General features: G+C 61.5%; 1 protein-coding gene across 7 annotated transcripts; it reads left to right on the top strand.

The window, feature by feature from the left end:
• The first annotated feature begins 1,877 nt into the window (after positions 1–1,877).
• NFE2L1 (nuclear factor, erythroid 2 like 1) lies at positions 1,878–12,231 on the top strand. 7 transcript variants are annotated; one of them, XM_040617237.1, is made up of 7 exons: positions 1,878–1,928; positions 2,662–2,886; positions 3,331–3,842; positions 7,901–8,116; positions 8,739–8,828; positions 9,211–9,372; positions 9,730–12,231. In XM_040617237.1, the coding sequence occupies exons 3-7, from the start codon at positions 3,333–3,335 to the stop codon at positions 11,059–11,061; spliced, it is 2,310 nt and encodes a 769-aa protein (XP_040473171.1). In that variant the 5' UTR covers positions 1,878–1,928; positions 2,662–2,886; positions 3,331–3,332; the 3' UTR covers positions 11,062–12,231. The 7 variants fall into 7 exon arrangements, with proteins under 7 accessions (XP_040473171.1, XP_040473174.1, XP_040473170.1 ...); XM_040617236.1 differs by lacking the exon at positions 1,878–1,928 and adding an exon at positions 3,100–3,235 and having other exon boundaries at positions 2,164–2,886; XM_040617238.1 differs by lacking the exon at positions 1,878–1,928 and adding an exon at positions 2,164–2,469.
• Positions 12,232–14,980: the final 2,749 nt, after the last annotated feature.

Here is a 14,980-nt window from a genome sequence, read left to right on the forward strand (position 1 = left end):
AGCTGTAGCGTTGCAGGAATAGCAGGCAGGGGTGGTGCTGCCCGGCTGCCCTTCCCTCCTACCTGCCTGCCTCTGCTGCCAGGTCTGGCAGCAGCTGCCCATTGCTCTGTGGGCACCGGCATTGATTTGGGCAGGAAGCCCGCGCCGATCAGTGCGGGAAGGTATAAATAACCTGCGCAGAGCTCACTGGTTTTAACACTGACCCCGCTCTGTGCTTATTTATTTAAGCAGTTTATGGAGTTCCCGTCGGTGATCTGGTGGTTGGTCACCCTGGGGAGGAGAGGACGGGATGGGGGCCTGATGCTGGCCCTGCTCTCGTGGCCATTCACAGCACCTTTCCACCTCCACTCCTGCAGCTTTGCTGGGAGATCTTGGCACGTTTTGTCAGGTAGCTTCAGAGCCACCAGCTGCATGGCACAGGTCCTCAGGCACTGGTGAGGTGTCTGGGATGAGTTGCAGCCTTTCCATCACCTCTGCTGGGGTAGTTACTGTCTCAAAAGGCATCAAACGTTGAGACCTCTGTTGCTTGGTCAAGTTCAGACTGGCTGGTGGGTACCCCCATGATTAGCTGTGGCGCTTACGGGATGACCCACAGACAGCGTGGCTGCTTCAGGCTGACAAGCGACAGCCAGCCACAAGGCCCGTCCACAGCACGCCAGCTGCAGGCGGCTGCGAGCAGCTCAAGGGTGGCAGCTCTGTATCGTGGGGAGCCCCATCCTGCTCCGAGCACCAGCACCCCAGGGGCACGGAGCCCCCGCTCTGGGCTCTCCCCCTCCCCACGGCTCTCGGCCGGCTGAGGTCGGGGGTGGGGGTTACCTCTCTCTGACACAGCCATTTGCACCTCCAGCAGCTCCCACTGCCATGGGCGAGGAGCAGCCGACCAGGAAAGCTTGCTGTTTTCAACCCGAAAACAGACCTGGGCGTAATGAGCAGGGCTATGCCAACTGGGCCGCTGCCGGAGCGTGAAATTAAAGACTTTTAATTAGCGAAGGGCTGGAGCAATGAAGAAAGTAAAGCATGGGGTTAGCAGGCGATGCCCTGGCTGCGCTCCCAGCCCCGCCACTGACTCACTGCAGGGCCTGAGGCGAAGCTCTGGGTTCGGCGTTGACTCGGGCCTGTCTGCAAGGGGCTCTGGCGGCTTCATGGGGCCGGGAGCCTGCGCGGGGCAGGGTCTGGCTCAGCGCGATCATCCTGTGGGCCAGAGGCCACGCAGGGCAGGCCCCGGGCAAGCAGGGCGAGGAGCCATGGCGCCGCTGCAGGCCCTGCTGCGCTGTGGCACCGGGGGGAGGCCCGAGGCCCTCGCTGCCCCTGGGTGGTGACACTCTGGGGACACGCGGGGCAGTGGCGGGGCCTGTGGGGCAATGGAGGCTCTGCCATGGCGGCCCAGGCCTCGCCCTGCGCTGGGGGCCCGGGGCGCCCGCTGCCATGGCAACAGCTGCGGGGCGAAGGGGCAGTACTTCTGCTTGGCGGGGATTGGTGCGCGCCGCTGCCAGTTAAGCGCCCCGGATGGGCGGCTGGTCTCTGCGCGTTGTCTCATTGGCAGCTGCCGCTGTCGCTCGAAAGAGCCTCGGCGTTCCATTGGGTGGGCGCCTTGTCACTCAGTCGCTGAGAGGGGCGGGTCGCGTTCCCCGGCTTCTCCTCTCCCATTGGCCTAGCGCGCGGCCGCTGGGCCAAGCACGGGGGCCAGCCGCGCTGTCTTCGCGCCGATTGGCCGCTCGGCCTGCCTATCCAGACGGCAACATAGGCGGGAGTAACGCCTTGCCGCCGCCTTCCATTGGGCCGTAGCTTTATCCCGCCTCCCCTTTCTCGGCGCTGATTGGCGGCGACGCCGCGCGAGGCGGGAGGGGGAGGTGGTTGGCCAGGGCGGGGAGCGGGAGCGGGGCCGGCGGCGGCGGCGGGGCCGGCAGCGAGCGGCGGCGGCCGAGCGGGTAGCGGCGGGCGGGGGGGCCGGGACCGGGACCGCAACCGCGACCGGGGGTCTGGGGGGTGGGCAGGGGCCAGGCCGCGGGGCGGGGTGGGCCGGGCCGAGGGCCGCGGGGCGGGCGGCGCTGAGGGGCCGGCGCTGAGGGGCCGGCGAGGCCGCGCGGGGGGGGCGGGTCACGAGGCGCGGGGGGGTCTTAAAGCGCCCGGGGTGGGGGCGGGAGGGGAGCACATGACTGCGAGGGGACCCCCACGGAGGGGGGCGCGGGCAGCGCCGGGGCCTGGAGGCTCCTCCCGGGAGCCGCCCCGTTGGGCTGGGGCTGGGGCCGGTGCCCCGGGAAGGCCGGGGCGGGGGTGATCTGGGGAGCGCCCGACTGGGGGCTGTTCTGCTGCCGGTGGGGAAGCCCCTGCGGGATTTTGTAGAGCCGCTGGAGCCGGGCTGAGGAGGAGAGGGAGTCGGAGCTGGATTCCTTCAGAGAGAGGGGAAGTTGACGCACCAGCCTAAGAATAGCTCAGGGAGGGGAAGTACGGACAATATTGTCCCCAAAGGTAACCCCCACCGGGGGGGTGCTGTGCCCCCCATGTGTCAGGAACTTTGGAGCGACACCCGCTCGGCTCCCCGCGCCCGGGCAAACCGCCGTGTCCCGGGGTAGCAGGTCCCGGGGTACAGGGCCATGTGCAATCCTTAGGGTGGTGTCTCGGCGGAGTGTTATCGCGTTTGCTCTCTTGCTTATATTTCAGCTGCTGATGAAATTAGAGCCAGAAGCGGAGGAGTCTTTGGACCTTCCCATGATTGGGACCTTTGACTCGTAAAAGCCGCCTTCAAGAAGCTTCACAGACCAGGAGAGGGGAAGAAGGAGCAGCCGGCTGTCGGAGGGAGCAGACCCCGTCCCAGAGCGTGGGGAATTGGGGGGGGGGGGGGGGGGGGCTGCGAGAGGAAGCTGCTGTATGTGGAGTTTGTGGACAGTAAGTCCCATGGATTTTTATGTAGCTGCATGGTCTGTGTTATAAAACTGTTCTGAAGAAAAGGAAAGGGCAGGAGAGGGTGGAGGCTGTCTTCTGGGGAGAGAGTTTGTTGCTTCTCAAGATGTAAATCTTTAGTTACACTCTGCTGGTCGACCACCGAGCTCCAGAATTTTAAAAGGAGAACAAAGTAATCCTGAGGCCTGACTCTTGCAGGTTCTTTAAACTTTCATCCTGCTGTTTGGTGATAACCTGAACGTCGAAGTTGTTGCTTTATTTTGTTTGTTTGAAAGTGGGGCAGAGGAAAGACAAACCCAACCAACCTGTTGTGTGGAGAATTCACCTGACGCTGGTGTGTGGTGGTTTGTGGTTGTGTGTTTTTGTTGGTTTTTTTTTTTTTTTTTAAATTCCCAAACCCTCCACCTGTTTTCTTTTCTCCTCTGCCAGAAATGCTTTCTCTGAAGAAATACTTCACCGAAGGCCTCATCCAGTTCACCATTCTGCTCAGCTTGATCGGCGTTCGTGTGGACGTGGACACCTACCTGAACTCGCAGCTCCCCCCTCTCCGGGAGATCATTCTTGGCCAGAGCTCCGCTTACACACAGACCCAGTTTCATAACCTGCGTAACACCTTGGATGGATATGGCATCCACCCAAAAAGTGTAGACCTGGACTATTACTTCACTGCTCGTAGGCTGCTCAACCAGGTGAGGGCCCTGGACAGGTTTCAGGTGCCCACCACCGAAGTCAATGCCTGGTTGGTGCACAGAGACCCTGAAGGCTCCGTGTCCAGTAGCCAGCCCAGCACCGGCATCGCCCTAGAGAACGGCAGCGGTCTGCAGGATGGCAGCAGTCCTGACAATGGGGTGAGAGAGAGCGGAGCTGAGCAGGGTTTTGGGGAAGAACTGGAAGATTTGGGAGCGGTGGCTGCCCCGGTGAATGGAGACCTGACCAAAGAGGTAGGCAGGATTTTTCTTTTGCCTGTGGTGGGGGGGAAAGGGAGCCCTTGGGGAGGCCTCCCGCCCTCTGGTACCCATCCGAGTGAGCGGTACACTGTGTGGTGTGTGTGTTTAGCACTTGGGAAAAGTGGATCCCTACTTGGGAATGGTGTAACATTGAGTTATGGTTCAGTTAGAGGGCTCTGGGTTTATGTGCGGTTTTTTTTTTCCCTTTTTTGTTTGTTTTATTCTTGGTCTGAAAGTAATAGCGAAAGGAGGGGGAAAGGGTTGAGGGGCAGCATTTCAACTCGTGCTTACAGCTTTGTGTTGTGAAACCGATAAAACGAGGCTGGGAAATAAACAGGGGCATTGGGTAACAGCCTCATCCCAGGTGTCGAGCGGGTGGTTGGGTTACTTGGCCCTGGAGTCCATCCAGTGGCAATGTTTATTGCTGGGTTTTCATCACAGGCGGGTGGGGAGAGGTGAACTGGAAAGTGGTTTATTTTTTTTCTGTTTGAGCACAACCTTTCGGAGGCTGTGATGCAATGCCAGTCCCCAGGAGCTGCTGCTCTTTTTCCTTTTTGGCACCGCTGTCTTTGTCACGGCACGTTCAGCATCTCCCTGGCCGAGGTGCTGGGGGTTGTTGGTGCTGATTTGTGGCGTCGGGTCCTTCCAGCCTTGTTCTTGTGTCTCGTAAATTGTGTCTCGGGCGAGCTGCTGGGGCGTCTGGGCACGAGGAGAGCTGGGTTCAGCTTCTGACACCCCTGTCCCCTGTGGCGAGGGGTGGGCAGCTTTGCAGGCAGCTGTCGCGGATGCCTGGGGCTTTTGTCATGTGGCTTCGGCGCAGCAGCAGGCAGGGAATCGAGTGAGGAAAGGCGGTTGAGGAAAGGCGGTGTGAATGCGTGCACGCTGGAGAGACAAAGGTGACGATTGTTTTGGGTCTAGTACTGATGGATGAGCAGCAGGATGCTGCCGTAGGAAGCGTGGATGGTGCTGTGGCTGTGCCTGCGGGCAGCTTTTCCCTGTCCGTGGGGATCTCCTGGCTCCAGAGGCATTGGGGCTGCGGGACTGAGGGTGAAAACCTTGTTTTGAGTTTGGAGCCGGCGACCTTGGAGGTGTCAACGAGCAGAACACAAGGTGGAATGTTCACACATGTAGTTTCCTCCCTGATAACTGAGAGAGGTAATTCCCCGTCTTGGGAACGGGGAAGAATTTGATGAAATGCCTCGTACAAGGTCACGCGCAGCCCAGGGAAGACTTTGCTGTCCTTCCCCAAGCCTGATGCCCTTGGCTGAGGGTGTTGAGTCTGGGGAGCCTTTGGAGTGCAGTGTGGAGAAAGTGGGATCCCATTTTAGGGAGGAGCGCTGCGGGTTCGGGTGGCAAGAGGCCGGTAACACTGCTGTTACCCGGGGGCCTGTTTTATTTCTGTCTTTAAAATACAGTCCTGCGTTAGATGCCACTGCTGTGAGCTGCCCCTGTGCAGCTGCAAACGCGTCCGGCCGGGATGGATCTCCCGGCCAGCCTGGGCGATGCCGGCTGGGAAGCATGCCGCTCCACGCTGCGGCTTCACTCCGGTCGCTCCTTCAGGGAAGGGTGGGGAGATCTGGGTCTGCACCTTCCCTCATCCCGGGCGTTGAGGCATCCATGCTCTTCCTCAGGTCTCCATTTTCCATCTTTATTTTTTTATTTTTTTGGAAGGGAGGGGAGGGTGCCGGTGCACCTGCAAGGTGCACCGCGCTGCCGGGGGCATGGCACCCGGGCACCCAACGCCAGGAAATCCCGTCTGCCTCGCTGCCTCGCACACCCACGTCACGTCACATCACATCACATCGTCACATCACCTCTTCCCCCGGGGCCAGCAGGACTGCGCTTGCTGCTGGCCTGACGCTTCAAAGCACCGAGTTCTGTTTCAAAGCATTACCCCAGTGGGGTGGTTTTTGATTTTTTTTGTGTTTTTTTTTTGGGGGGGGACACGCGGGTGTTGGTGTCTTTGTCTGGAACCTTGGCTCCCTGGTAAGTGCTGAGCAGCCGCCCAGCCTTCCCAACTGGAATATGGGGTGAGCTCTGCAGCTCCCGGCAGCTGCTACCTCTGGAAGGCACCTGCAGGGCTCCATCCCCACCCCCCCACCCCCCTTCCCCTTCGTTAGGTGGACGATGATGATATGCAGATGGCTTTTGGGCTGGCGTTTAAAATTTTTCCATGATTTTTTTTTTTTTTTCCCTTGGCACTTAAAATATTGCGACTCCCTGCAGGAGACCTTGTTTGGGCTGTTCATAATAATTGTAGGAGCTGGAGCTTGGGTGCGGCGCGGGGCTCTCGGGCTTTGCAGTGCCGGGGGGAGGCTTGGGGATCAGCCAAAAGGGGAAATTAAATTTTATTTTTTTTTTAATTGTCATTATCTTTTCTAAAATATTTTTTAAAATATTTGGTTTTTTTTTTTTGTATGGTGGGGGTGCCAACTCCTGGTTAGCCTGGAGCCAAAGCGGGTTTAACGTCCCTCTGCAGCATTGGGGGTGGGGAGGGCGGGAGGCACCGCTGCCCTGGGCCGTTTCCACAACAGGGGGATAAAAATACGCGGCCGTGGGACATGTGATGAGCTGCTGGTGCTCAGCGCCGGCCCCGCCTGGCCAAGCCCCCCCCGCCCCAGCCCCCCCCGCAGCCGGGCGGGGATCTCCTTGCACTTGGCCTCGCCTCTCCAGCGGCCGCCGTTACCGCTGGGCCCCGGGGGGGCCGGGCCCCGTTGTGCGGGGGTGAGGAGCTGGGGAGGGGGTCTTTGCCTCCCCGGGTTGAGCCGGGGGGGGGGGGTGGTGGTGTCGCAGCTGCGGGCTGGGGTCTCCCGCGGCAGGGAGCCAAGGTGACCGGGGTGCCGCCGCCCGGTCAGCCCCCCCGCCTCCCCCTCGCGGCGCAGGCGGCCGCCCCCCCCCCCGCCCCGGTGCGGACCCCGCGCGGTGCAGGGCGAGGCCGGGCCCGTGGTGGGGGGTGGGGTGGGGTGGGTGGGGAGGTGGCTCCCCTGCGCCAGGGCGGGGGAGCCCCGTGGCCGCTCATTGGTTCAACCCGCGGCCCCCGGTAGCAGCGATTGGTCAGGGCGGCGGCCCCCCAGTGGTGTGGATTGGTGTCGTCCGCCGCGCGGGGGCGGGAGCGAAGCAGCCGATTGGCGGCGGGCGGAGGCGGGCGTGGCCTGGCGGCGCCGCAGCCGGGAGGGGCGGGGCTTGGCGGCCGCCGCAGCCACGGTAACGGCGGGGGAGGGGCGGGCGGGGCGCGCCGCAGCCCGGCCCGGGCAGGGCGGCGGGAGCCGAGCCCAGGCGAGCCCGGCCCAGCCGCCCGGGGGGGGGGGAACCGCAGCCGCCGCACGGGGGGGCGGGGGCGGCTCCTGGCCGCCGCAGCGGGGCCGCGGGCACCTGTGGCCGGTGGGGCGGAGCGGAGCGCGGCTCCCCCAGCCGCCCCGGCCGGCGATGCGTGCGCGGCGCCGCGCCCCGGCCAGCCCCCCCCCCCCGCCGCCACCGCCGCTCCTGCTGCTGCCGCCGCCGCCTCCCCCCCCAGCTGCCCCGGGGACCATGATCGGCGTGCGCCGCGGCCCGGGAGGCAGCTGGGGACATGAGAAAGGTACCGGGGCCGCTCCGGTGGCGGGAACGCTGCGGGCTGAGGGGGTACCGGGGGCGGGGGAGGGCTGCGGGAGCCCGGTAACGGCGGGGCCGGCGGCTCAAGTTGCATCAGGTGGGTGGAAATGCGGGGATTTTCCTGCCGGCGCACCCCACCCCTTATGCAAATGGCCGGGATGGCACCACGGGCTGATGCAAGGCGGCCGCGGCGCAGCCACCGCCGCGACGGGGGCCCGGGCGGCCCCAGCCGCCTCTCCCGGCGGCGGCCGGGCGGCCATGGGCGGCGGGGGGCGCAGGACCGGCCTCGCCCGCCATGCAGAGCCCGCAGGACCGCCGCCGGGGGCCCCGGGGGGCAGGATGGCCCCCGGGGGAGCGGACCGCGCAGAGGGGTGCCCAGCGGGTGGGCTGCGGGGGCCTTGGGAGGGGCCGGTGGGTGGGGACCCAGCCCGGGGCTGAAGGAAATCTGGTCTGTCTTTCAGGACATCGATTTGATTGACATCCTGTGGAGACAGGATATTGATCTCGGCGCTGGGCGAGAGATTTTTGACTACAGCCACCGTCAGAAAGAGAGCGAAGTGGACAAAGAGCTGAGCGATGGGAGGGAGCGCGGGGACAGCTGGAGGAGCGGAGGGAATGAGGTCTTGGATAGAAACCTACTAGTTGATGGAGAGACCGGGGAGAGTTTCCCTGCGCAGGTAACACCCCTGGGCCAACCGGGCTGGGGTCTGTGCCTGCAGTGATGCAGCGTGCCAGGGGGTCTGCGCTCCTGCCCAGGCGGAGGGGAGGCGAGGGGCCCTTGGGCTGGCCCGGTGGGGCGAGCGGCATCACGTGTGACTTTCAGCGGGCATCGGCTGAGCCGCAGGATAAGGCTTTGCCCAGGTGGACGAGAGGATTTGAGGCTGGGAAAAGCGCAGGCTGCCTGCCGGGCCGGGGAGCCGCAGCGAGGCGGGCAGGGTGATGGCCGTGTCACCGTCGGCAGGGCGCTAGGACGAGGGTGGCTGGTTCTTGCTGTGCCTTTAGGTTGTCTGGCAGAGATGGTGGCGCGGGTAGGCGCAGAGTCCCCTCCAGCCTGTAGCCGAGTCCTTGCGCTGGCAGTAGGTGAGGCTCGCCAGGAGCAGAGGCAGCACGTTTTCTTTCCTCACTGCGCTTGGGGGCTGCTCTGATGCTCTCCGGAGCAGGAGGATGGAGTCTGCGAAGCACTGGGTGGGGCCTCTGGCTCTTTTTGGATGCGCTGTAATGAAGCCCTGCTGTAAGGAGCTTGTTTCTCATCACCACCTCCCTAATCCTGGGGCTACGATTGCTTGTGTTTTACATCAGGTGCCTGGTGCGGAGGATCAGACAGCCCTGTCCCTGGAGGAGTGCCTTAGGCTGCTGGAGGCCACCTTCCCTTTCGGGGAGAATTCGGAGGTGAGCAGAGAGGGCGAAGGTTTCTGCCTCTGGGCGGATCCAGAGGCGGCGGCTCTCCTTAGCTCGCTCGCTGGGGTTTCGGTCCCTCTTGTACCCCTAACCCAGACTGCAGAACCAGCAGTAAATTGGGTTAGCCTGCTTAAGGAGGCTCCAGGCATCGTGCCTGTGAAACTAGGAGGGGGGTGGGGTGGTCACAATTAATTAAAGACTTCTGGCTTTGCTTCTGATTAGTTCATAGTGAACTGTGGAGGAATAACTGCAACCAGTTCGCTTTGAACAAAGGAGAAGCGATTGCCCAGGCGGAGGTGGAAGGGCATTCGGGATTGCTGCCTCCCTGGCCGCGGCTGATCAGCCGGGGACTGACTCTGCCTCACGTGGTTAGTTTCCAGCTGCGGATGTCTCCACCCTGAGCGAAGCCGTGCCCGGTGAGAGCAGGTCTGCGGGCATCCAGACCAGCCTGCTGTCTCCTCTCCTCACCGAGACCGAGTCGCCCTTCGATCTGGAGCAGCAGTGGCAGGACCTCATGTCTATCATGGAAATGCAGGTCAGCTCGAGGGGGGGTTGCGGCAAGGCGTTGGCCCCTCCAGGCGCGCGGTGCCACTCTGTTGAATTGAGGTTCCATGACTGTCCCAGGCACCCAGTTCCTGGGCGACCGTGGGTTGGGGTTGGTGGCAGCTGCTTTGGTTTTGTCCCAGCCTGCGCGGTGGCACCGTGCCGCCTCTGTGGCAGTCGCTGCTGCTGTCTTAACCCTCCCGCAGCCGGCGGGTGATGCCGGGCTGCCAGAGAGAGCTTCTGCCGTGGGATCTGGAAGCATTGCTCCGTCTCCTTTTGGCACACACCAGGAGTGAAGGCAAGGGCTCGAGCGCGGCTCGTTTACCGGGCTGTTTCGCGTCTCTTCCAGGCTATGGAAGTGAACAACACAACCGCTGAAACCCTCTATAACGGCACAAGCGGAGACCTGCTGACTTCTAACTACAGCCTCGCTCCGAACACTCCCATCAATCAGAATGTCAGCCTGCATCAGGCCTCTCTGGGTAGCTGCTCACAGGACTTCTCCCTCTTCAGCTCCGAAATTGAAAGCCCCTCCATGGCCGGCAGCTCAGCCCTGCTCCAGCTGGCGCCGGACAACTCCACCGGCCTCAACACCACCTTCGGCTCCACCAACCTGAGCGGCATCTTCTTCCCTCCGCAGCTGAACAGCACCGTCAACGAGACGGCTGGCCCCGAGCTGCCGGACCCGCTGGGAGGTCTGCTGGACGAAGCCATGCTCGATGAGATCAGCCTGATGGACTTGGCGATTGAAGAAGGTTTCAACCCAGTGCAGGCCTCGCAGCTGGAAGAGGAGTTTGATTCAGACTCGGGTCTTTCTCTGGATTCTGGCCACAGTCCGGCTTCTCTGAGCAGCTCAGAAGCCTCGTCCTCCTCCTCCTCCTCTTCTTCCTCCTCGTCGTCCTCCTCCTCCTCGTTTTCTGAGGAAGGAGCTGTCGGCTACAGCTCCGACTCCGAAAACGTGGACTTTGAAGAAGCGGAAGGGGCGGTTGGATACCAGCCAGAGTACAGCAAGTTCTGCCGCATGAGCTACCAGGACCCGTCGCAGCTCCATTACTTGCCTTACCTGGAGCACGTTGGCCACAACCACACCTACAACATGGCACCGGGGGCCCTGGATCCCGAGGAGCCCAAACTGCCCAGCGCGGGGAAGAAGAGCAGCAAGGAGAAGCCCTCCGAGTTCCTGGATAAGCAGATGAGCAGGGACGAGCATCGAGCCAGAGCCATGAAGATCCCCTTCACCAACGACAAGATCATCAACCTGCCTGTGGAGGAGTTCAACGAGCTCCTGTCCAAGTACCAGCTCAGCGAGGCGCAGCTGAGCCTGATCCGCGACATCAGGAGGCGAGGCAAGAACAAGATGGCTGCCCAGAACTGCCGCAAGAGGAAGCTGGACACCATCCTCAACTTGGAACGGGACGTCGAGGACTTGCAACGGGACAAGTCCAAACTGCTCAGGGAGAAGGTGGAATTCCTCAAATCCATCCGCCAGATGAAGCAAAAGGTGCAGAACCTCTACCAGGAAGTGTTCGGCCGCCTGCGGGACGAGAACGGGCAGCCCTACTCCCCCAGCCAGTACGCCCTGCAGTACGCCAGCGACGGCAGCGTCATTTTGATACCTCGCGCCGTGGCTGACCAGCAGGCCCGGCGGCAGGAGCGCAAACAGAAGGACCGGAGGAAGTGACGGGACGGCGACGCGGGAGGAGTGGGACACTCGCTCAAGTGAGAACTGGAGAAGGGCTGAGCCTGGAAGTACTTAGAGGAACTTTCATGCCTTCTTATCCGATATATCTTCTCAAAAAAACGTGACTGCTGCCGGTCAGTGTGCGGGAGAGACTGCAGGACCTGCAGGCTGTGTTGAGGGCTCCCTGCGGGGAGGGACGGACCCGGCACTGGCGAGCCCGGCGCCTTCCACAACCTGGAATCCTTTGAGCGCAGGAAACGAGCTGGCATCACTGGTGGTGAGATTGGCAGAGGTGGAAAAACTACTGTTAGGAACTGGCTTTAAATAAGAAAAGAGATTTAAGCAAACGAACTTAAAACAAGTTATAGGAGAGACATTTTTCTGAACTTCCAAAGTTCTGTGATTTCAGGTAGTTGGTTTTTTTTTCTTTTTTTCTTTTTTTTTTTTCTTTTTTGTTTTTTTTTTCCCCCCACATCGGTGTGTGTGATTCAATCTGACTTAATTCCAGATTAACCAACATCCCTTCCTAGATCAGACCAGTGCACACATGGAAACACAAGTGGTGTGACTTCCATTAACCCTTTCCAGTCTGAGGAAGCTCAGAAGGGGCTCACGGGAGAACCGTTACTGTCCGTGTGGAGCTGTGACGCCTCGGTGGAGGGGCACGTGGAGCTTTAGGATTTTGGGGAGGGGGTGGGTGGGTGGAACTGGAGAGGGTTAACAGAACCAGTGCGATACGCGGCCCCCGCCACACTCAAGAGCATGTCACTGCCGCCGAGCCAGCGCCGTGCTGGGCCGCTGAGCCGGCACACGCAGCAGCCTGCATGCAAACGCTGTCTTCTCCCACTGACTGGCTGGGGAACTGCTTGGGGGAGGAAGGCGGGGAGGGTCGCTGGGCCCCCCCCCAGTCAGCGCACAGCACAAGGGGAGCAGAGGGTTCCCACCCCAGGCCATGGGCTTGTCACTTATAGAAATTAGACAGCTGTTAGGATTCCTGTTTCTTAACCGCGCTTTGATTTTTAGGGCTTCAGCCCTGTTTTTCCCTATAGGGTCTAGAGTGCTTGTGTTGAGTAAAAGGGAGAAGCCCAAATGTTCAAAGCTGCTAAATGTTCTCTTTGCCATAAAGATTCAGTGTAACCGTGTGATCACATTATAGGATTCTCTTCTGTCCCTAGGTGTTGGTCTGACTTCCTTTGTTTTCAGGAGGGGGGTGGGGGTAGTGCCTTGATCACTGTCGGTCTCCGCCACGGAGACGATCCTAGAAGCTGTATTTACAATATAGCACAGCTGGGAGTGTACTGACTTTACCAGCAACTGAAAAAGCTTAAAAATGGCTTTTCCTAGCCAGTCCTGTGCATGTGATACGGGGTGAGGGTGGTGCGGCGGGAGGGAAGACTCGGGGTGGTAACTCGAGGGAAGGAAACCTGGTGATGCAAGAGGGAGGCCTGGAGCGGCGCTGCCCGGAGGGAAGGTGTTTGGCTGCGGGCGCGTTTTCCAGGTGATGGGGAAAGTGGTTGGATCTTGGAGCACGTGGCGGGGTGTTCGGTGCGTTCGCTGTGGCCCCAGACGGTGTGAGATGGACTCACCGAGACCCTGGCAGGCTCGCCCATCCCGGACTCCTGAGATTCAACGGCTTTACTTACGCATGAGACGAAGCACAAGTGGTGGAGATGTGGGTGTGGGGAGGTTGGAAGGGAGCCCTGCGTGTATGTTTTAAATTATTTTCCTCTTAGAAACTTTATTTTAATGATCTGTGACCTGTCAGGGAAAGAAGAGAGATTGTGTGAGCACAGGACAAAAATAAAACGGCTTATTCACTGTACGAGCGTTTGTTCCATGGATTTTTTTTTTTTTTATTATTATTTTAATTTTTAAAAGATGAAGCAGGGCGGGGAAATGAAACGGCCTCCTCTTGTGGGTCCTTCTCGCCCACAGTAGCTCCTGGCTCTGTGCTGCAGCGGTGAGCTTGGAGCAGCTCTGGTTTGCCTCCAGCAGTGGTCTGGGGACGGAGTCGCCGTCATCCCAGCTCGCAGGTACCGGCCCTGGAGGGGAGGAAAATGAAAAGGCTCCTCAGTTGTGGGAAACAGGCAGCTCTGGCTCGGCTGCTTTTTTCCTTACTTCACAACAGCATCTTACCAAAAAAAAAAAAAAAAAAAAAAAAAGCCGAGGAAAAGTGTGTTTCTGGTTAAATCTGCAGCTGTGTGGAACAAGTCACGGGTCCCTGGGCCAAAGCCACCAAAGCTGCTGCAGTTCAAAGGCCGGGGGCTGGCTGGGCGCAGCATGTGGCTGCCGCTCAGAGCTGCCTTGGCACAGCCCGATCCTGCTCCTGGAGCTGGTGCTGAGCGTCCTGCTTCCCTGTGGGGTGAGCAAACGGCGTCGGCACAGCTCGCACCCTCCCCTCCCTCGCGCAGCTCCAGCCAGCGCCGCTGCCATGACACTCGCCCCACCTTCCCCGCAGGTTTCGGCCGTGGCACTGGTGACGGAGCCAAAGTTTATTCAATCGCTGTGTATTTATATCAGGCTCTGCAGGCCGGCTCCTGCCCCATCCCCCTCCCTGCGGGACCGGGCCCAGGCGGGAGCGAGGAGACCCAGCCCTTCATCCCTCTGCCGGGATGGATCAGCACTGGGGCACCTCGGGCCTGCGGCAGAGCCACCGCGGGGCACAGCTCGTGCCACAGCCATCCCCACCTCGCCGCCCGCTTCGGTGCCGGTGGGCAGCTCTGGCCGGGAGCTGGTGGGCAGCTGCCAGGCTGGTGCTGGCTCCAGCCGCTGCTCTGCAGCCCCGTTCCCCGGGCAGGGCTCGGCCGAGCGGGATTCGCATCCAGCTGCGCTCAAGGGCAGGCCCTGACTTTGCTGGGGCTGCGGGGAGGGGGACGCGCTGCTGCCGAGAGCCCCCGCCTGGGGCCGGGCAGGAACACAGGCCGTGCAGAAAACACCACGCGTGGCTGGGATGAACCAGCCAGGGATGGAAAACCGCTCCTGGGAACGGGACGGAACAAGTGACCGGGCTGGTGCTGAATTGCTGCACTTAAAAGCAGCATCGTGGGTGCCTGCCCCGTGGCTCAGCACCCTACCAAACCGCTGCGCACCTCGCTTACGGACGCCGCTCTCGAAGGCTTTAACACCCCCTGCCCTAGGGCACTGCTGCTGAAGCCGGGCACCTGGGCCACGTGCTTCTCTGGGGCCACCAAAGCCTCCTGTCCACCAGCCCTGGCCACCTCCCTCGGCAAGACGCAAGCAGACGAGCCAGCAGAAAGCGTGCTGGCCCTGCTCCCCTCCCGGGGGTCGGCCACCGAGGTCCCCACAGGCTGAACGTCCTTTTCCTGGGGATGAAACCTCTCCTTACGCGACTGGCAGGGCTCGTCTGCTCCTGCTGCCGGAGCTGAGCCCAGGCCAGCTCCACGCATGGCAACAGCTCAGCCAAGGGGAACGCGAAGCATTAAAATACACACGCTGAGGTGCTTCCCTCGCTCTTCCTGGGCTCCGGGGTATTTATTTCAGATATTCCTTCGGGGGCTGTTTTAGAATCGAATGCTGGCTTGCAAAAAGCACCGCAAGGATTTCCCCTGTCCCGGCGATGCCGGGGGAAGGTTAGAGCCCCCCCGCTGGGGTCACTGCCCCCTCCCTGACCGGAGAAGGGAAGCGGGATGCGGAGCGCGCAGCCATGGGACGGGAGGACACACCGCTCCGCTCGGGCTCCAGTTTCCCTTTGCTGCTTCCCCAGCGCCGCAGAACGGGACCTTTTACTCCGTGTCTCCGCTCCTACGCTCATCCGTGTCCTTGCTCGTGCACAAACCCACCAGCGAAGCCCCATCTCTGCCGGGAGGCTCCAGGTGAGCAAAGCGCAGCCCCCAGCCCCCAGCCCCCAGCCCCGGTCCGGCCGAGAGCCAGCCTGGCACAACCCGTGCCGGTCACAGCC

Source organism: Falco naumanni, chromosome 18, assembly GCF_017639655.2.
Source record: "Falco naumanni isolate bFalNau1 chromosome 18, bFalNau1.pat, whole genome shotgun sequence".
NCBI classification, from domain to species: Eukaryota; Metazoa; Chordata; class Aves; order Falconiformes; family Falconidae; genus Falco; species Falco naumanni.

Bases quoted from the DNA above. Each gene is read 5' to 3' on its own strand.
- NFE2L1 (XM_040617237.1), top strand. From the start codon at position 3,333: ATGCTTTCTCTGAAGAAATACTTCACCGAAGGCCTCATCCAGTTCACC. The intron at 3,843-7,900 runs GTAGGCAGGATT...TCTGTCTTTCAG, and splicing joins ATGGAGACCTGACCAAAGAG to GACATCGATTTGATTGACAT. The intron at 9,373-9,729 runs GTCAGCTCGAGG...CGTCTCTTCCAG, and splicing joins TGTCTATCATGGAAATGCAG to GCTATGGAAGTGAACAACAC.